The 18,441-nt window shown below is 50.2% G+C and overlaps 2 protein-coding genes across 3 annotated transcripts in view; one reads left to right on the forward strand and one right to left on the reverse strand.

The window, feature by feature from the left end:
- Positions 1–11,803, reverse strand: part of ELMOD3 (ELMO domain containing 3) — a 72,895-nt gene extending 61,092 nt beyond the window's left edge. Inside the window, exons 1-3 of one of the 2 annotated variants that reach the window (XM_073325441.1) lie at positions 11,605–11,803; positions 11,143–11,213; positions 9,895–10,082 (exon numbers count right to left, since the gene is read on the reverse strand). The gene's annotated coding sequence lies outside the window, so the exon portion shown is untranslated. Of the gene's footprint in view, positions 1–9,894; positions 10,088–11,142; positions 11,214–11,604 lie in introns of both variants that reach the window. The other variant, XM_073325440.1, reaches the window with a different exon arrangement.
- Positions 7,239–16,424, forward strand: LOC140903712 (caspase-7-like). The gene is made up of 4 exons (XM_073325447.1): positions 7,239–7,437; positions 9,193–9,365; positions 14,854–14,983; positions 16,169–16,424. Exons 1-4 carry the CDS (start codon positions 7,239–7,241, stop codon positions 16,411–16,413), a joined length of 747 nt encoding a protein of 248 aa, XP_073181548.1. The 3' UTR covers positions 16,414–16,424.
- The last annotated feature ends 2,017 nt before the right edge of the window (positions 16,425–18,441 follow it).

Raw genomic sequence — 18,441 nt, forward strand, 5'->3', positions numbered from 1 at the left:
CCTTCCTTTCTCACTGACTGTGAGACCCCTCCTGCCTTACCCTCTGCTGGAAAGTATTCTCAGCTACCTCAGAGGGCCTCCCTACAACCAGGAATAGCGCTGCCAGGATGGCTATTAGCCAGGATGGGCAGGGATGGTGCCCCTAGCCTCTTTTTGCCAGAAGCTGGAATGGGCGACACAGGGTGGATTACTTAATGATTCCCTGTTCTGTTCATTCCCTCTGGGGCACCTGGTACTGGCCACTGTCAGAAAACAGGACCCTGGGCTAGATGGACCTTTGGTCTGACCCAGTCTGGCCGTTCTTATGCCCCTTCTGGGTCACTCCAGGGTCTGTTACTCATAAAGCCCTTACCTCTATGCCCCCTGCTCTGGCCTGTCTCTGCTCCCTGCATGCATCACAACTCACCACAGTGTCAGAACTGGTTGGATCCTGCCACCAGAGAACAGAAGGGGTAGAGAGAGACTAAGGTTTTGTTTACATCAGAACTGCATTGGTTCAGTTAAACTGGAGCAAAATGCCATGTGGATGCTCCCCTGCCCCATTTGACTTAATGCTCACTTAATGTTCACTGATCCCAAAATCCTTTCCTCAGCCAAAGGAGTCAAATGATATTATTTAAGTGCATCCGAAGCAGGAAGCCTGTGAAAGAATTTCTGAGCCGGCTGGATCACAGGGTTTAAATAGAGCAAGGAAGGAAGATAAGGACATTGCTGAGAAGCTAAATGATTTCTTTGCATCACCGCAGCTGTTCGGGGAATACCTACCCCAGACCTGCTCTTGCCTGGTAATGAAGCCAAGGTGCGGTTCAAGACAAAGGGCTCAGATGAGGTGGTGCTGGCACAAGTTACCAGGCCCGGTTCATTATTTGTATAGCGGAGGCAAGTCACAGGCCAGGCCCCTGTCATGCTCTATAGGCTCAGGAATTCTGAGGGAGCTCAGGGGTGAGGGGGCTGAGCTGCCAGCAAAGATCTGTCCCTAAGAGCAGCTACCCTACCAGAAGGCTGCAGGCATGCAGCCTAGTGCATATGCGTTATGATACAGCCTGTAATTACACAATCACATCCTGTTCCACACCCTCCCCCGCCTCATTCAGGTGACACGGACTGTAAATCTGAAACGATAGAAGCTCCAGCACTTGGAACCATATTGATCCCCCATGGATCATCAGCAAGGGTGGGACCTTTAGATCCACAGCACAGACTTCTACCACTTGAGCTCATGGAACGGTAGCAATAGTAGGCTTTTCTCTTATGTGGATCACCACAAAAGGGGCACGGACACACACGTTGCCAGTGGGTTTCACAGCTATTTGCTAAACAGTGGAGGAGAGTTGACTCAGAAATCTTGTTCTCGTTTATATTCGGGAAGGGAGAGTTCACGTGATTAAAGATCCATCTTCCCCCCGCCCCGTTCCCCCTTCAGCCAGCTCCTTTCATACTCCTACAACCCCATCCCCTTCTGTCCCTATCCCCACCGCTCCTGCCTCCATCACCACTGCGACTATCCCTTCCGTACCCTGTCCTCTGCACCTGTCCCCCCCTTGAAAGCAGAGAGGAGAGGGGCAGAGAAGGAGGAAGCAACCAGCAGGAGCATTGACAGCATGTGAACAATCTCCTGGCTCTCACGCCTCCGCAGCCAGGAGCAGCAACGGTGGGGAAAGTCCGGCTCAGCCCCTGGAGCACTGATGGTTCTCCCTCCAGGAGGAGTCTCTCTCTCTGTGGGAAATTTAGCTTCCAAGGTTGAGCCTCCTCTAAGGCTCTGAGCACATGCAAACATCTACATTCAGAGTGTGGAGGACTCTGTTTTCCTGTTTTGGTGTTTTCCTTTTTAGAGTTGCGTGTTGTGAAAACAGAAGTAAAAGGCAATCAAAAGTCTGGTAAAGTTTATTATGCCCTTTTTAAAGTAAAAATCTTTAAGTTGTGGATCCAAAAGCAAGCCGAAAAGCATTTGTTTTAATGTAAATTACCTAACTGATAAGGTAAAAGCCACTGAAACCTGGGCTGCCTATGAAACAAATACAAGAACATATGGGTAATTCCTCTGTTTTGCCTGCAATTAATAAGGGTATTTGTATAAAAAAGAAATATTTTAAATAATGACTGACTGCCCAGAAGGGGTAGATCTATGTTCTTTTTGTCTTTCAGAAAATTAGAGAAAACTGATGCCAGCTGAAAAGCAATTCAACATCTCATGAATTTACTGGCACAATAGGAATTCTGTTCTGTGTGTCCTGTCTTGTGGTGTTTGTCTTGTGGCCAGAATTGCTGTGTTTAATTTTTCATAGGACAGTTTAGTTTAAAACTAAATAGAAGGGTTAAATTAAAATGCAGATAATTGTTTTATTCAACTTGGAATACAAAGGGTTTGGATAATATCAGGAAAATGTGATATACCAAAGTTTATTTTTCTTTCTTAAGCAAGTGTATTAAATTTCATTGGCCAGATCTTTTAATTGAAAAAAAATGTTAAAATTCACACACCAAGGGTCTTTGGAGGCAAGGACATGAAAGGTTAACCCACTCCCCATATTATACATGGGATCCTTCTGGCTACCTCACATTTCTAGCCAGAGGGCTGGGGAGGGAGGAAAGCTATTGGACACCAGAGGTTGTACCAAGTGGACTCCTCAAAAGTGGGTGTGCTTGTCCTGGCTTGTTGCTCCAAAGCTCTGTAATAAAGCCATTTTCCTAGAAGCGTGTATGTGGCATACATTGAACAATAAGACTAAAGTGCTGTATAATGGGGCAATGTACATGTGTTCATTTCTGAACAAAGGTGTTTAAGTGGAAAGTGAAAGTTTCCTTTGCAGGTTAATAGAAGCCAAGAAGGGGAGAAAAAAAAAGAACAGAGGACGAGCTAATTCAATGCTGTAGCTGGCAGGCTCGGTCCCAAGATAAGACGCTGGCCTGCCCAAGGACATTACTCACAGCTAGGATTTGGCTAACAGCCAAGAAAGAGGGGGGCTTGAATGTGCCTAAGCAGCTGTGAGATCTGTAAAACACTGATCCTGTATCAGTAGGAAACCACTTGGCCGATGAGGCTGCTAGAGCCGCTGCCTTACAAAATACTCAATTCACCTCTTTTAACCTGGCAACAGCAAGCCCCAGACAGTGAAAAAATAACCTGGGAGAAATGGGGAGCTAAGCCTGATTCCACGGGAATGTGGGAGTGTGATGGTCGTTTTGTTTTACCTAAAAACCAACAGAGTGCAGTGATGGAACAGATCCACAAAAAATACACACTTGGGAGCAAATAAAATGGCCCAAATTATGTTAAGACAGTTTGTTTCCCCAGGACTTTACGAAGTAGCCAGAAGGACAGTAGAAAAGTGTGCTCTGTGTCAGCAGTGTAACCCAAGGGGTGTAAATAAGCAAGCACCACCTGGGGGGCGCAGGTGGGCTCACAGGCCTATGCAGCATGTACAGATTGATTTTACTGATTTACCTCCCTCTGAAAGAAAGTGGCATTTATTAGTCATAATAGACCAGCTCACTGGATGGGTGGAAGTTTATCCCACCGCTCGAGCGACTGCAACTGCTGTATGTAAGGTATTACTTAACGAAATTATACCAAGATTTGGCCCCCCTGAAATAATTGACTCAGACCAAGGTACTCATTTTACCGCAAAGATTTATAACAAACTGACCAATACGGTAGGAACAAAATGGGCTTTTCACGCTCCCTGGCATCCCCAGAGTTCAGGCCAGGTGAAGCAGATGAACGGAACTCTAAAAAAATCTTTTGACAAAATTATGCCGGGAACTCAATATGAGATGGACTAAAGGCATAGAATCATAGAATATCAGGGTTGGAAGGGACCTCAGGAGGTCATCTAGTCCAACCCCCTGCTCAAAAGCAGGACCCATCCCCAATTAAATCATCCCAGCCAGGGCTTTGTCAAGCCTGACCTTAAAAACGTCTAAGGAAGGAGATTCCACCACCTCCCTAGGCAACGCAAGTCCTTCCTCTAGCTCTCTATACCATTCAAACAACTCCGAGTGCCAGAACTAAACTGGCACCTTACAAAATCCTGTCTGGACATATACCCCCAACTTTCACTCCTTTGATATCAGTTCCCAATGATACTGATATGACCAAAGCCACAGAGACTTATGCAAAAGAATTGCAGAGACATCTAGTGACATTGCAACAATACTCTGCGCACTCCCAGTCCTTACCTTTGTGGGAAGCTGTTCATTTTTTTTACCAGGTGATCCTGTGTGGGTAAAAGCATATAAGAAGACTCCGCTTCAACCACAGTGGCTGGGACCCTTTGAAACCCTTCTGGTGACCCCTACCGCTATCCGAGTGAAGGAGCTACCCACCTGGATCCATCATACCAGAGTCAAGAGGAGCACGGCTAGGGAACCTGACCTGGAGAAAGGTTCCCCAGAAGCAGACGGCGTCGGACTTCAAGGGAGCTATGCACGTTTACCCCACCGTGAACCGGGTGAATCACAAGCAGACGACATCTGTGCTCAAGACAAATGGACTGCTACCCCTTTGGGTGACCTGAAGCTCCGGCTGCAGCTAAAAAAACCTTGAGTTGGTGGTGTCCTCTCAGGGAAAGATGGCCCCGTTCTCTAAGCTGGGTTCTTGTGTTTTTAATGTGTTTAAGTATTTGTTATCTTTCTTTTCTGGTGGTACGGGGAGTTGAGACTATAGACTCACACAGTTCTAACACATTTATACGTCTTGCCCATGAAAAGAAATCTTGTATGCCCGCCCTACAAAACACTTCATGCTGGGTGTGCTCATTAATACCAGCAGATAGCCAAAAAGGTCTTCCCATGGTTCCTATTCCCCTTAGTGCAATAAATATGACCTGGACCCCGTCCTGGAAGGATTCTACAGGCAATTTAAATATTACCTGGGCTGATACTGGCATCTCTGAAAGCAGGTATCTAATAGCTTGGAAACGAGTTGGTCAATGGTGCCTCTTAAGAGAAGGGAAAATAGCTTTGGGTAATACTGAGTGCACAGCCTACTTTAACGGCACTCATTTCGGGAGTAAAAGAGGTCCTAATATCTCTCTCCTGGATGGGGCAACCTCTTGCACCTCTGCGTGGTATAAATTCGCGGTTAACAAGTGCAGTCTGCATGGGGAAAAACGTTTTTTGTATAAAGATCATAAGTTGATTGACCATTACGCTATAAATTGCACACTTGGGTATAACCTGCCAACTCATCTATGTGTTTATATTCCTCTAACGCCTCTGCGGCTAAATTCTCCCTCCTGCCATCTTGGACCGGATGGTACAAACTTATTAATAATACCTGGTCCAAAGTCACTCCTACCCTTTTTGGAGTATACTGGGTGTGTGGTAACAAAGCATACCTAGCCCTCCCTCCTTCCTGGAGTGGATCCTGCTACTTGGCTTGGTTAGAACAACCTGTAGTATATCGCACATGTCTCCCTAAAGGAAGAATTAGGAATGTAAGGGGGGCTGAGGAAGACATAAATGACTCTCGCCCCCTTACTTGGCGTGCCCTAAATGACTGGACAGGTGCTTGTGCAGGATTTGTCTTCGCCTGTGGAGGTGCCCCTGGCGTAGTGGGGAAGGAGTCACGAGACTTCAGGGAATGTTGGAGATGATGGCAAATACCACTGCCGATGCCTTAGTAGATTTGGCAACCAAACAAAAAAAAACTAAGGCAGATGGTTCTCCAAAACCGCTTGGCATTAGATATTTTGCTGGCCTCTCAGGGAGAAACATGTACGTTAATTGGGCAAGAAGGCTGTGTATATGTTCCGGACGTTTATAGCGCCACCTGGGAAAGAGCAAACCACCTTATGCAAGTTGCAAAACACCATGAAGAAGAGCGAGTCAACACATGGTGGAGCAATTTGTTCAACTGGGTTCCAGATATAGGTGGCTGGTTACATAACTTGCTTCGGAGTGCCGTTGTGATTGTTTATGGCCTAATAGTTTTGTATGTTATGTTAAGATGTGGCTGTTAGATGGGTACCAAGCTGTGCCCTACCAACCAGTGAATATTTTTAAGTCACTCCACACAGAGACCAGTATGTCCCAAGAGTTCCCCTATGGCATTCTTGGGGCAAAGGAGGGACTGTTAGGTGAGAAAAGCTAAAACAGGAGGCAGTTATGCCAACCGAACCAAAGTCAGGCTAAGAGATGCTGCTGGGAAAGTCTCTGAAAGGAGAATGAAGGAATATTTGTTTAAGTTACAGAGAGTGAGAAAAAAGGGGAGGCCTGCATTCCTGTACCAGATGTGCTGGGAACAGTCCTTGAGATACAGAGGCGCTGCTTTCCACTCCCTACTTTTGTGTTATGTCTGTTTTAACTCCTCATCTCCTGGTTGACACCCATACTGATAAGAAAGTTAGTGAAGCACTATGATTTGCTAAAAGTTATCTACAATAAGGGGGGTAGATGTGCATGCATATAGAGAAAGAAGATTTTAACTAATATAGGGGAGGGGTGGGCTGCTTTATGAATAAATTTGTGACGCGACGGAACCGTTTATAAAAACCTATTAGTTTGACTTAGAGGCTGCTGGTTCTCTTTAGAGATGGGCTGCTCTCTATTGTTGCGTGCACTCTTCAATAAAGAGCTTTGTGTTCAGACCTTGCTGGTGTTGCCTGTCTCTCTCTGGTCAGACAACGAACAGTGCCATCTGGGGTTCGAGTCCTTGACAAGAGGATTAGAGCTTGGCCAAATTTAGACAGCTTTCCATCGGACGAGCAAAAGGCACCTCTCTGACCCAAGGGCCACCCCCTGCCCTAGTATCGAGGCTTGGTGCCAACACCCCATTAAGAACATGAGGTGTTTCAGCCACACTGCGCTTGCCTGAGGCTGGCTGCAGACTCAGGCAGACTTTCCCTGCTTTAGATACACTTGCTACACATTGCAGAGGAAAAGCCTGACCGCGCCAAGGGCTAGGAACTTACCTTTTATTTAAGTAAAAAGCTAATAAGACTGATGTCATCTCCTGACTCCAGGAGTTGGAGCTAGGTCTACAGCCCCATCTACGCCTTAGTCTGGCCTTGTTTTGCACATTACGTGAGCTCTGCAGGGGTGGGAGCGGGCCGGGTAGGACAGCTGTGTTAGCACTGAGTCACCCCGTGAAGCAGGATATGCTGTTCTAGGAATACTCCACCCTCGCTGAGCGAGAAGACAGATATCGCAGGTAGAGGAAACCGAGATCACTCCTGCTGAAGCATTAGGTGCCGCCAGCCAGCCTCACCTGAGCGCTGCCAAAGGGATTTCATAGCATGTCCGTGCAGCAGAGAAAGAACAGGGCTGTCATCATTGTCAATTATGAGTTCCACAGCAGGGCTAAGTCGCTATCACCCAGGAAAGGGGCCAAGAGAGAAGCAGACAAGCTGTTTAAAGCATTATCCAAACTCAACTATGCAGTGAAGTTGCACTATGACCAGACAGCCCAGGAAATAGAGGAGATCTACCAGCAAGGTACGCGTCCCCTGCTTTGCTCCTGGCAGTGTGCGAAGCTGCGTGTTGGGACCAATGGATGGATGGGTGGGGCTTGCATTATATTTGTTGCAGTTTGGAACATCAATTGTGTACAGTTGTGATTGTCTATTCCTCCACACACACAGACACACACCCCTTGGGCTGGCATATCCCAGGCAGCACATGCCACTCACAACCCCCAGTCCCCTAGGGAGGGTATATTTATAATCCCCTCCCTTGCTTGGTCCTGCTCTCAGGAGAGATGTGACTGAGATGGACGTCTCGGGGAATGGGAGAGCAACCAAAGAATGAGAGGGGGGAATCCTAAACCTCATGGCCAGAAAGGGCCATGAGGATCACCTACCCCTGGGGCGACCAGCCTGTAGCATGTGAGGTTGTAAACTGCGTCCCTCGGGGGTGACCGGCCTAAGGGGCAAATGTTGAGTTTGGGTGGAAAATGAGCTCTTAGTGAGTCCACACAGGAGGATTTGAGTCAGCACCATTGCCACAGGTAGGAGGCTCTGTCGCCTCAATTACCTCCTGGTGGGGCCGCAGGGAACAGCTGTCCCTGCCCAGCTGGCAACCTGCTGCATCACAGGAGGGAACAGACTCATTCTGGCTGTTGCAATGCCCGCTTCCCTGCCAGGCTGCACAATCCCAGGGATAGCAGAAAGGAGCACGGCTGGTTCTGTCTGCACCAAAGGGAGATCCTTGCTGAGGACAGCTCCCCTCCTCATACAGCCCAAGAGAGAGGAAGAACCAGATATACTAAGAACCAACAGGGTACAGCTCCCTGATTCTCTGCCCCAGCCCAGCTTAGAGCAGTCTTGAGGCTGCTCTAGCTTGTGCCAGCTGCTCTGGTCCCTAAGGGATCATTATATGCCATCTGGGGAGAACCTGAGCTCAGTGCATTACAGCTACTGCCTGTTCCTGCCTTGGGCACACCCTTCCTCCAGGCTGAAAAGGTGCCTGGACCTCCTGCCAGCCCCAGAATCTCCCCCCGGGATTCCTGCGTCAGGCCCCATCACTCGAGGTGGCGCTGGGGCAGATCTTTTAGAAAAAGATGCCCAGTCTTAATTGAGAAACTCCACTTGATGGAGAACCCACCACGTCCCTAGATAACACGTTAACAGTGAGGGTGCTGGGCCACTGGGACAACTTATCTCCTCTCTGAGTTTATCCAACTTCAGGGACCAACGACTGGATCTTGCCTGGCCTTTGTATGCTAGGTTAAAGAGCCCTTTACCATCAGAGGTCTGAGTGATGGGGTCCACTGCTGTAGAGGACTGAGGTGCTCATGGAAGAGGTGGGGCATACACATACCCTAAAGAGGACCCCAGCGAGCGTATTTATTCCCACAACACCCCCATGAGGCAGGGGGGCATTCTTCCCATTTTTACAGATCTCTCTGGGCAAAATACTTAGGGAAACTGAGGTCCAGGGTCACCCAGTGAGTCTGAGGCAGAGAATTGACCCCAGCTCCCCATCATAGAATATCAGGGTTGGAAGGGACCTCCGGAGGTCATCTAGTCCAACCCCCTGCTCAAAGCAGGACCAATCCCCGATTTTTTCCCTGATCCCTAAATGGCCCCCTCAAGGATTGAACTCACAACCCTGGGTTTAGCAGGCCAATGCTCAAACCACTGAGCTATTCCTCCCCTATGTCCCAGGCAACAGGCCCATCCTTTCTCCTAGTGGGTACCAGCCAGACATCAGGCTACTCTAAGGAGCTGCTGCGCTAATGTGTCTTTACAGAGAGCCGGGAGGAACATGGTGATTGCTTTGTCAGCATTCTGTCCAGCCACGGCGAGGAGGGGGCCATATACGACTGCAGGGGAGAGCTGGTCAAGCTGACAAGGATTTTCCAGATGTTATCACCACAAAGGTGCCCAGTGCTAGCTGGAAAGCCCAAGGTCTTCTTCATACAGGTAACCTGGGAACCACCAAACAGGATCAGACCCGAGGTTCATGTAGCCCAGTATTCTGTCAGCGACCAGCACTAATGCTTCAGAGGGAGGTGTAAGAGCCCCACAACAGCAGATGTGGGACCTCCACATTAGGGCTCAGCCTGGTTTAAGCCCTTAAGCCTGAGGTTTAATATCCCTTCCAGAACTTATGTCATTACTTAGAACAACTCTGGATATTCTTGTTAGCCATATGAATGTCCAGTCCTTTTCTGAGTCTCACCAAGTTCTTGGCCTCAGTGACATCATGTGAGTTCCACGGGCTAATCACATGCTGTTTAAAGTACTGTTTCCTTTTCTCAGGTTTGAATTTCTCACCTTTTGAGTTCATTTGAATGTTCCCTTGTCCTGTTACAGACAGGGAGAACTGAAGCTCCCAACCTACTCCAGACCAGAGGTTCTCATACTGGGGGGCATGGAATGTACGGGGCAGGGGGGAAGCCTGGGAAGCTTTGGAGAAATAAAACCCACTTACTGGGCACTTTTTACTCACAACAATGAATAATTAGCAAAGCTGATTCCTCCAGACATAGCAGGTCCTCAGATGGTGGATTTTGATGGATTTCTGTTAAGCTTGTCATTGTCATTGGCACGGTAATCCATTTGGTACAATCCGCTCAGTACGATCAGGTTTACGTGCTCAGGTACATCGGCTCGAGGTGCAACTGTGTTCTTTCACAGCTGTGCTAGAGAGGCAGAGCAATGTGCCCAGTTGACAAACATTTACACAACCAAAAGTATCAAGTTCAGCTCTGATAGGGAGGGTGGGATCATTAGACAGCCACACGTATTCCAATAAGCAGCCATCTGTGCAAGTGTTTATGGCATTGCAAGGCTCACAGATACTACGCAGGACGCTGCTGAAAATCAGCTCCCGAAAGCGTGCAGTGCATTGCCCGTTCTTCATTATTGTCTTGTGTTAACATGGGTCATTCGTCCATGCCATGGGAACAGCCACCCAATACAAATAGCGACAGACCACCACATGATTCATCCCAACAATTCAGCGAATGGTTACACCCCATGAATGACAGAGTCATTCATCAAGGTCTCACTAACAAAGAGAGGGGCTTACATTGCACCGAGGAGCTCCTGTAGCTCTGGAGTGAATCTGGGGACTGAACATTTGAGACCAAGGCTAACGGATCACTTTGCCTCAATCTTGCCAGTTTACTACCAGCTCCAGGATGACCCAAAGTGCTCTACAGCTCACAGATATTTTGTGGCATATGTGATAGCATCACAAGTCTCAGTTCTCTGCCTAATGGCTAAAGGCTTACACAGTCTTTGCCTCATACGGGCCTCAGCTCCCTGGGAAATTGGTATTGGGTGTCTGGGCTGAGATCCCATTCTACATGCTGTTTGGAACCACTGCTGTTCAAGGACTGGTGGCTGTAGCATGACCAAAAATCATGCATTAAGAATATACCCATGTCACTGGTTTCTCTTCCTACACCCCATAGCAAGTTACACAATCCAGTCTGGAGGCAACAAACATGTGGGTTATCATGGCCACTGCCTCATCATGGTGGAAGGGGTGGGGTGTCCTAGTAACCTAGAGAATGAAGGTGGTATCTTTTCCAGTGATGCTACCTTACTAACTAGACTTAGTGAGCAATCGAACAGCTCCCTGAGGCCTCATGAATGGCCAATGGATGGCTTTAGTGGAAATGTAGGACAGAGTCTTAGCTAATTCCCTAAAGCCTTCCCTACCCTTCTGACAGCATCTTCTCCATCTTACCTGAGTTCACCTGGAGCCAGGAATTCTTCATGCTGGTGCTGATCTACAGGCATTCTAGCTTCCTGGAGCATCTGTGAACAAGGAGATAAGCAGCCAGGTGTCATTGGCATACCGTTAGCAGAAAGTGTCTCCACCTGGGCTCCGGTAGATATTGATGAACGGTAAAGACAGGATGACTCCTGGTGGGATGGGCTCCCCCCGACCCCTCACCCTCTTTGGGTCCTGTTGGAGAGGAACAATTGGAGCGTAGAGCTGTGGCATCTTCTCCAGTGGAATCACAGCGGTTACTGTGCTGAAAGCAGCAGTGGGATGTAGCAGTACAAGCAGAGGGTCAGGCAAAGTTTTCAATAGTGTCTAAGAGGCTCTTCTGTGCAAGTCCCATTTTCAGAAATGACCATCCCATGGCAATCTGTGACAACATCAGTTTTGAAAATGGGACTTAGGTGGCTTAGAAAATCTCACCCACAGGCTTGGTCCATTAGTCCCTTAGTGCTAGCAGGCGGTCTCCCTGCTCTGCATAGACTCCATGGTCTGCAGTCTGTTTGCCTAGGAGTTGGGGACTTGGCGATGGTTGGAAGAGTCTCCTGCAGAACATTGCATTATTCAGGGAGATTGTTGGGTTTTTCCACTTGGAAAGAGGCAATGATTTCTGTTTACCTGCTAAACCAAAGGGGAAGTTTACAGAGGCTGAAAGTAATTAACCAGTTGGAATTGGTCCAGGGCCTAAGGGCTAATGTGCCAACTCTTCGAAAACATGTCATGGGATCTTTCATGACCTCAGTGGTTCAAGACAGAAAGCCATGCTCTGAGACAGCTCCAGCCCCCTGTAGCGCCAGTCAGTCGCATCAGTTCAGTAATATCTGAGAAGAGCTCCACTTTAGGGCATCACCAATGCCACTCCTAACAGGACTCTGGGGGTGGCTTTTTGGAAGTGGGGGTATACGATGTTTTCTCTCCCCAAAACACGGGAGAAATAATCACCTCCCAGGGGGTTCCCGTAATAAGAGGACTTGTGGGGCATCAGGAACTAACTGCTGAGAGGGGGCAGAGTGGGCAGAGTGGGCCAAGGAACCCCATCCCGGGTTCAGATCCCACCCCAGGACACAAGAGAGAATCGTCATGGTGGCCAACAGCCGTGGCCCCGAGTCACTGCACTGTTCTGCGTGACTGGCCATCTCAGCTGGAGAGACACCCAGGCCTGGAGGAGCAAGGGCCGCTGGCGGTCCGAGCTGAGGGAGTGCTGGGGACTGCAAGGCATGATGGAGATGCAGTAGCAGGGGGAGCCGTTCGTCCACCATTCAGCACAAACGGAGACGCTTGCATAGCACCTGGCTGTAGCCTGTGTTATCTGCTACTTCCCTAGCCCTCCGGTTCATAGGATCATAGAATATCAGGGTTGGAAGGGACCTCAGGAGGTCATCTAGTCCAACCCCCTGCTCAAATCAGGACCAATCCACAATTTTTGCCCCAGATCTCTAAATGGCCCCCTCAAAGATTGAACTCACAACCCTGGGTTTAGCAGGCCATTGCTCAAATCACTGAGCTACTCCCCTGCCGAGGGATCCCTCCCATGCATTTTTAAATGATGCAGCACACGCAACCTCATGGGTCAAACGATAGGCCTGCCTGACAGCAACCCCCCGAAACAAGCCGGGCAACGCAGGTTACTAATGTGTTCACCCCGCAATGAACAGCGCAAGCCGCGTCAGAGCTGGACTGTCTGCAGCGACTCCGCTGCAGAACAGTCCCGGGAGGTGCCCGCTCCCTGCCCACGCCATTGAGAGGATTAACTGAATACATCCTCTGTTGTACAAGAAATGCCCTCACTACGAGCCAGACCATTAAGTCCCCCGCTCAGAACTGAAAGGTCATTAACACACCCACATCACTTGCCTGCTCATGCTTGCATTGAGCCAGCTTCTTGCGCTGGGGTTTACTGGAAGTCAGCTGGTTAATGACGTATTTGTTTGTACAGCAACTAGCGCAATAAACACCTGCTCAGAACCTCTGGGCACCACCACAGTATCATAACCACTTCTTTTATGCGGAATAACAATAGAGGCTGCTCCAGAGAGAGTTTGGTGCCTACTAAGAGGGGTGAGGTGGCAATTTCAGGCTATGCATGCAGTGCACAGATTCTGCCAGCCATGTGTAAGCCTTTAGTGCTAGCAGCCAAAGTCCTGTTTATCGATAGGCAGGTACCAGAAAAACAGCTGCAATGCAACCCCCTCCCCACATAAGCCCCTGCCCACAGGCCTCCTTCCAGCCCTAGGCTGCCCCTTACCTGGGACTGGCATCCTTGCTGGTAATTAGGACTCATGTTGACACACATCCCACTGTATAACAAATTGAGACATAAGAACGGCCACAGTGGGTCAGATCAAAGGTCCATCTAGCCCAGTGGTCTATCTTCAGACAGTGACTAATGGGAGGTTCCCCAAAGGGAACGAACAGAACAGCAAGTGACCCATCCCCAGACACCGCACATGTCACATAGGGGCCATGTACCCAGGGCTCTCCTTATGTAGCATCAGACTCCACTACTGCCTCAGTTTCCCTTCTTCCACAGGGAAAGGAAACCACCATGCCTGGAGCTTTGCAGTTACCCTCCCAGGCTCCACAATCCATTCCCCCACACATATACTGCAGGGGACTTCAGCCAGCTCTTTGCTTTTCACTGGCAGACAGACCCTTCCAGAGCCCCTGTAAGAACCTCACACAGCCTTCCTGCTCTCTGAAGCATCCCCCTACACTTAGCCTCTGGGTCTGAGTCACATGCTCCCATTATCTGCCCCTTGGGCTCATTCCTTTCACCTGGGGGGGGTGGGTGAAGCCTGCCACAGGCTCAGCTGAGCCACAACCTCCTTAAAGGGCTAGTACCCCTGTAACCGGCCACCAAACAGGCATGGGGTGTGAATGAACCTCACTCACTATGAACCTGCCAGATCAAGGGCAGATTCTGGCTACTTTGTGGCACAGAGTGGCCAGAAGTAGGGAGAGGATCCGGCCAGTGGTGTCTATTTTTGAGCGTGTGCAGAACAGAGCCTGGAGAGACCTGGTCACTGCCCCAAGGGGCTTGCAATCTAGACAAGTAATAAATGTTCAGCACCGGCTACCCCGGTGTCAGACTGAGCCTGGCCAGTTGCACGGCAGGGGTCTGCTCCAAGGAAGGCGGAGCAGTGGCATTTTCCAAGCTGTCTCCTTTGTTATCCCCTGCCCAGAGTGCTGATCTTTTCAGACCCCCCAAACTGCCGTCAGGAAGGGTTAGTGTGTGGGGTTCTATGCCAGCCATGGAGGGGAAGGGAGAGACAGATGGGGCCTCTAGACCTGTGGGGAGCGGGAGATGGCTGGGGCTCCAGGCCTGTGTGGAGAAGAAGATGAAGGGTTGGCTCCAGGCCTGTGGGGAGGGGAAGATAACTGGGGGTTCCAGCCAGGCTTGTTGGGAGGGGGAGCAGAGATGAAAGGGGATTCCAGGACTGTGGGAAAGGGGAGATGAAAGGGGGCTCCAGGCCTGTGGGGACTGGAAGCAGAGATGAAGGGGGGCTCCAGGCCTGGGGGGAGGGGGAGATGAAAGGGGCTCCAGGCCTATGGGGAGGGGGAGATGAAAGCGGGCTCAGGCCTGCCCCAGAGGAGACCAGAGGGGGGTATCAGTGGAATGAACAGCACCCAGCACTGCCCTTTGCTGGCTGATTGCGGGGCTTGTGTTTCCAGGCCTGCCGTGGGAATGAGATGGATCCGGGTGTGTGGGTGGAGACGGACAGCGCCCGGCCCCCAGCAGACAGCTTCTCGCACTACCTCTCCATCCCAGACAGCACCGCCGTGATGTTCGCCTGCAGCCCAGGTGAGTGAGAGCAGAGATGGCCCCGGGACCCGAGGCCGGAAGAAGCTGGTACCCCAGGGGTGATTCTGCTCCTTCAGGTCTAATGCCCTTCTGGCCTGTCGTGCTGTGCCAGCCATCCCCTTCGGACAACGGCCGCGGAGGCCTGCTGCCACACAGGGAGCCATCTCGTCTCCAGCAACAGCCACCAATTCAACTCTGTAGCTCTGGTGCCGGAGTCTACAGCTGCCCCCTTTCACACTATTTTGGGAAAGAAACGTGGAACTTCTTTCCTCTGTTAAACACAGAGGAGGAGGGGAGAATCCTGCTGAAAAGGCGAGCCACAGGCTCGTAGGGAAACAGTCAAGTCTCAGCCCAGGATCCACAGGGATATGGGCTCAGGGTGATCTCCGCTAGACTTGCACAGCCCGTGGCCCACAGAGTGCCCCCGCATCATCCCAGGGGTGTATCGACGGATATCTGCTCACTGTACAATGCTGGGCCATTGGGGGGGGGGGGAATTGTGCAATGAGGGAGGCCCTGATATGGGGTTTGATGGGGGAGTCATGACACTAGCTGCAGACATTTTCCAGGCTGCTTCCCCTGCCCCAGGGCCAGCCCTGCCCCCTGCCGGCCGAGAAGGGAACGAACTTGCTCTTGTCTTGCATTTGGGGGGGTGGGACAGAGGCAGAGGACACAGAAAAAAGGAGGGAGTGACTGTTCCTTCCCTTCACACCCCTGGCTCCCACTGCCTCAACCCAAGGCTTTCCTCCACCAGACGGGCATAGTGCACCCCTCATCCCAATCAGTCGCTTGCCCCTGTTCCCACGCCGGCCCTGCACCTCTCAGCAGGCCTCTGGAGGGGAAGAAGGGAGACATTTTTTGATGCAGGTTAATTTAAACTGAAACCTGCAGGTTTCCACAACACGGTGCTGGAAAGACCTGAGCCGAGGCCCCAGGATAGCTTCTCTTCTAGCACCAGGGCAACGTACCATGGCTGGCAAACAGGGGCAGTCGTTTCTGCTACCAGTTCTGTGTTTGTACAGCACCTGGCATGATGGGGTCCTGATTCCATTCTGTAGTGTAGAGGGGGCCATGGAAACAGAGGGTCAACCAGTCTCCTCCCTGCCACCAGCACAGTGAAAGAAGCAGCACTCTGGGAATTTACACCCACAAGAGACGACAACATCCTTTCTTTGGTATTTTCAGGCTATAGCGCTTTCCTAAATCCACTGGGCTCTATGTTTCTCCAAACCTTGCTGGAGTTTCTGGAAGGAGATGAGAGGCATCTTGAACTTGCACGGCTAATGACCCGCATCAGCTGGAAAGTCGCGTTTCATTGCGAAGCCAAAGGGCAATACAAGGGGAACAAGGAAATGCCCTGCTTTGTCACCAACATGGTGCGAGAGGTTTATCCATTCTCCATCCAAACCACGGAGACCGGCAGCCTCTGAGAACTCAGATCTCACCGGAGGGAGCCACCAGCTGTTTTCCAGCTCTTTCAGGAGCGCTGTACATGGCCAGTCACTGCAAGAGGAATCACAGAGCGCGTGAGGGTCAGCACCATTTCTGTCCCGACGGCTTCCCAAGTCCACAGGACAAGGACTTTTGTGTTGTATGGGCAAATAAAGGGCCACGCACCTCTCCAGTGCTCCATGAATAATAAAACTAGCACTGCACTATTATTTAACACGTATTCTAGAGACTCAGCTGCTTGATTCTGGGCCAGCTTCTGGCTGCACAATCGTTAAAGTTGCAACAGCCTGTTTACAACTAAATTTTCCAGCCTCTAAAATCCACATACCCAATCAGAGCAGGTTGAAAACTGGTGGCCCAGTTCCAGGCCCAAGGCAGACCAGGTGGAGTAAATTTGAGTTTATTTGGTTAAGGAATTCCTGAGAGAGGAGCCACCACTCTGTTTAACTCTTTCAACTGTCTTTAATTTTTTTTTTTTTTTTTTTTGCAGAGATGGCAAAAAACGAATAGGCAGGATTCACCTGAAACTTCTCCTAGCCGAATGCCTCCTTTGAAATCTAGTATCTGATATTAAGAATAATAGTAAGGGCTGGGTACGGTGCTGTGATGATGCCGGTAACTCTTGGCAGCCGAGAGGGGGCAGAGTTAAGGGTGGGAGGCAGCGGTGCATGCAGTACTCTGCATTTCCCCATTCTCCAACGTGCATTTCGGGAAGAAAACTCCCATTCCAGAGAGGGTGGAGGAGCTCAGGGCTCAGCTGAGCACCTGAACCTTAACGGTGTTGCGTGTGTGGATCAAAGATTACAGCATGTGCTGATCGGTTGCATCTGTGCCAAAACCCAAGGGCCCCTGTGCAACCCCAGTGCTACCTGTTGGGTCTGGCTGAGTATCTCCAAACACCGTCCGGCCCTCAGTGACTTACATTTCAGTCACCAGGGCCCCACACAAGTTCCTCAGCTCAGCCAGGTGGTCAATACACAGATCGGCAGTATCCTCTGCTAGGCTAGCTGCCATCTGCTGTGAGCATGGAACACCTGATCAACTCTTTCTGAGCTTTGCTAGTTACAGCCAAACTGGACCAAAGTGCAAATGGTTATGTTTGCATGGGAGATAAGCGAGTTGATAAGAGGGGAAGGATTTCCTGTTTAAAGTGAGTTTGCGCCTCGTTTATTGCAGGAAGCCAGGGGTCAGCTTGTGCAAACTGAAATCAAATAAAAAAGCAGATGGCACTTTCACCCAAGCGCATTGCACCCTCTATCTGACGCTCAGGAGGGTCTGAACTCTCAGTTTAGCAGAAAGGGCCAGGTTGGTACATACATCCCTCTTTAGGGTGCACGCCCCAAGCCTGGTTTAGGTGGCACATCTTAATGGAGCCGCCTAGGGGTGCAGGGACCTGGCGGCCGCTTCCCAGGAGCAGTGGTAAGCGTCGCCGCAATCCCACATCCCAAACCTCCTCCTGCACTCCAACCCCCTGCCCCAGCCCGGAGTCCCCTCCTGCATCCAAACTCCCTCCTGGAGCCCGCACCCCCCTCAACACCCTGCCCCAAACCCCTCATCCCTGGCATCACCCCAGAGCCCACACCCCCAGCCGGAGCACCGCACTATGGGAAAGATTCCTCCGCCAGATCAAAAATCCACATGGACGGAGAGCACGTTCCCACTACTGTCAGTGTGGTAAGCCGTCCAACAAAGCCCCTTCATTGCCAAATCTTGTCTTGGGTGGTTCTGTTGGACATGCTGTTGCAACTAGAGATAAATGTGTTTAAGGTAAACTCTGCCCAGCCCTGCTCTGCCGCAGCTGGGTTTACGTGTAGTTTAAATTCTAGTGCATTACTGAGTTTGTGGTAAAAAAAAAATTGGGATTATTTGGTTAAGCAGCCCAAGAGGGTGAAAGACTGGAATGTGGGGGTTAGATCATGAGAATTTGTTGGACTGGGTTTTATTTTCAAGTCAGCAGGTGGTTGGGATCAGCAAGACAATGCTGCTTTTGCACAGTGCTAGGAGAA

The sequence above is a fragment of the Lepidochelys kempii genome, chromosome 26 (genome assembly GCF_965140265.1).
Source record: "Lepidochelys kempii isolate rLepKem1 chromosome 26, rLepKem1.hap2, whole genome shotgun sequence".
NCBI lineage: Eukaryota > Metazoa > Chordata > Testudines > Cheloniidae > Lepidochelys > Lepidochelys kempii.